At 37.4% G+C, this 1,503-nt stretch overlaps 1 protein-coding gene across 1 annotated transcript in view; it reads left to right on the top strand.

Moving 5' to 3' along the window:
* Window positions 1-1,216: 1,216 nt before the first annotated feature.
* LOC107591491 (colorectal mutant cancer protein-like) overlaps window positions 1,217-1,503 on the top strand; it is a 42,588-nt gene continuing 42,301 nt past the window's right edge. The window contains exon 1 of the mRNA XM_016280648.1: window positions 1,217-1,450. Within this exon, the coding sequence (XP_016136134.1) occupies window positions 1,217-1,450 (234 nt within the window). The remainder of the gene's footprint in view (window positions 1,451-1,503) is intronic.

Here is a 1,503-nt window from a genome sequence, read left to right as displayed (position 1 = left end):
TTAAAAGTACATTTTGAAATATCGTGCACCCTGTTTTATGGAATTTAAGTAGCATTTTTTTAATAATCTGAAATGTGCTATGAAACATGTGCATAAGTTTATTTGTATAGTGGATTTCTCACATGCCGATAGTTTCCGTTTCGCTTTAAATACATTTGTTTGGCTTGGCACTTCTTGTTTGACAAATCTTGTTTATAATAAACGGCACTTTAATTTGTTTGTTTACTTAAGAGTTCTCATCCCTGTTCTGTTCTGAATACCATTACATTTGAAGGATTTGTTGTAGTGTTTGTAAACATTTTGTTTTATTTATCGGTATTTTACATTATTTTTTAATGTAATTCATAAATTTCTCTGGGGTTTTTTCTCTCAGCAATACAATTTTGACCTTGTGTGACTTATTTTCTGGACGTTAGGGTGCTAAGTGGTCGACCAGTTGATCGGTTTTGCCGAATAATCGGTACCGATAACCGATTGACAAAATCGTCAGAAATTCATGCCGGTAGTTTTTCCGTTGCTGGAGCAGCTGAGAAGGCTTATGTTTGTTTTCATTCACTATCCATTCTAAAAATGATCAGTTGATTAATCGGTTATTGGCCAGTCCCAATCTAGTTATCATTATCGGTTTAATCGACTATCAGTCGACGTCTAGTTCATTCATTCATTCTTTGCCAATGATAATTTCTGTTTAATATTTATTACAATTTTATTATGTATATAAAGTATCAACATTATATTGACCATCATTTGCTCTGTTCTCTAGTTATCAGCTTCAACCTTTAAGATGCCTGTATCGGTCGATCTAGAAAAATAATTAGAAGTAAGTCTGAAAGGTGTAGGCATATTTGTAGTGTTCATGAAGGAATGGCTGTGAAAGGAACAATCCTGGCCTCAGGCACATGCCTCAGTCTTGACCTTTGACCTCGACCTGAAGGATTCTTGACCTTTGACCTGAAGCCTATTTCAGAGAGTGCTGTTAAGAGGGTCCGTTCTCATTGGGTTCAATACACTCTTGTGTCTTTCCTTCAGTGTGTTTTCCCATAAAGCAACACTTTTCATCAAGCAGTCCCACACGTCCCGAGTCCTCTCCTGAAACAAAGCGTGTATTGTTGCGAACATAAATTACTGTTGAAACGCAGCCATAAACATCAGCCGGCGTGCAGAAATTAGAGCAGCGAATCAACGGTGCGCTGATTATTCGTGACACATCCGCTTAATGAAAAAACCCAAGCGAAAAGTGAAAACACATGCTGTCAAGCTGATAGTGGCTTTGAGATCTTCAGTTACGTTTGGCATCTCCGTTCACGGCCTTTGGTCTAGTTCTGATCCAAAAGCTGCTTTGCTGTGTAACATCTGCATACGCAGCATCTTCACTGAAATGGAGGCTCATGAAAGACTCGATGTAGACACGTCATATAATAAAACACAAGAGACTCAACTCAGTATATGTGTATGTTTCTAACCTAATGACATGATACTCTAATAAACATCAAAATACACACA

The sequence above is a fragment of the Sinocyclocheilus grahami genome, unplaced genomic scaffold, assembly GCF_001515645.1.
Source record: "Sinocyclocheilus grahami isolate Dianchi unplaced genomic scaffold, SAMN03320097.WGS_v1.1 scaffold142.1, whole genome shotgun sequence".
NCBI lineage: Eukaryota > Metazoa > Chordata > Actinopteri > Cypriniformes > Cyprinidae > Sinocyclocheilus > Sinocyclocheilus grahami.
This window is presented reverse-complemented; position numbering and strand designations above follow the sequence as displayed.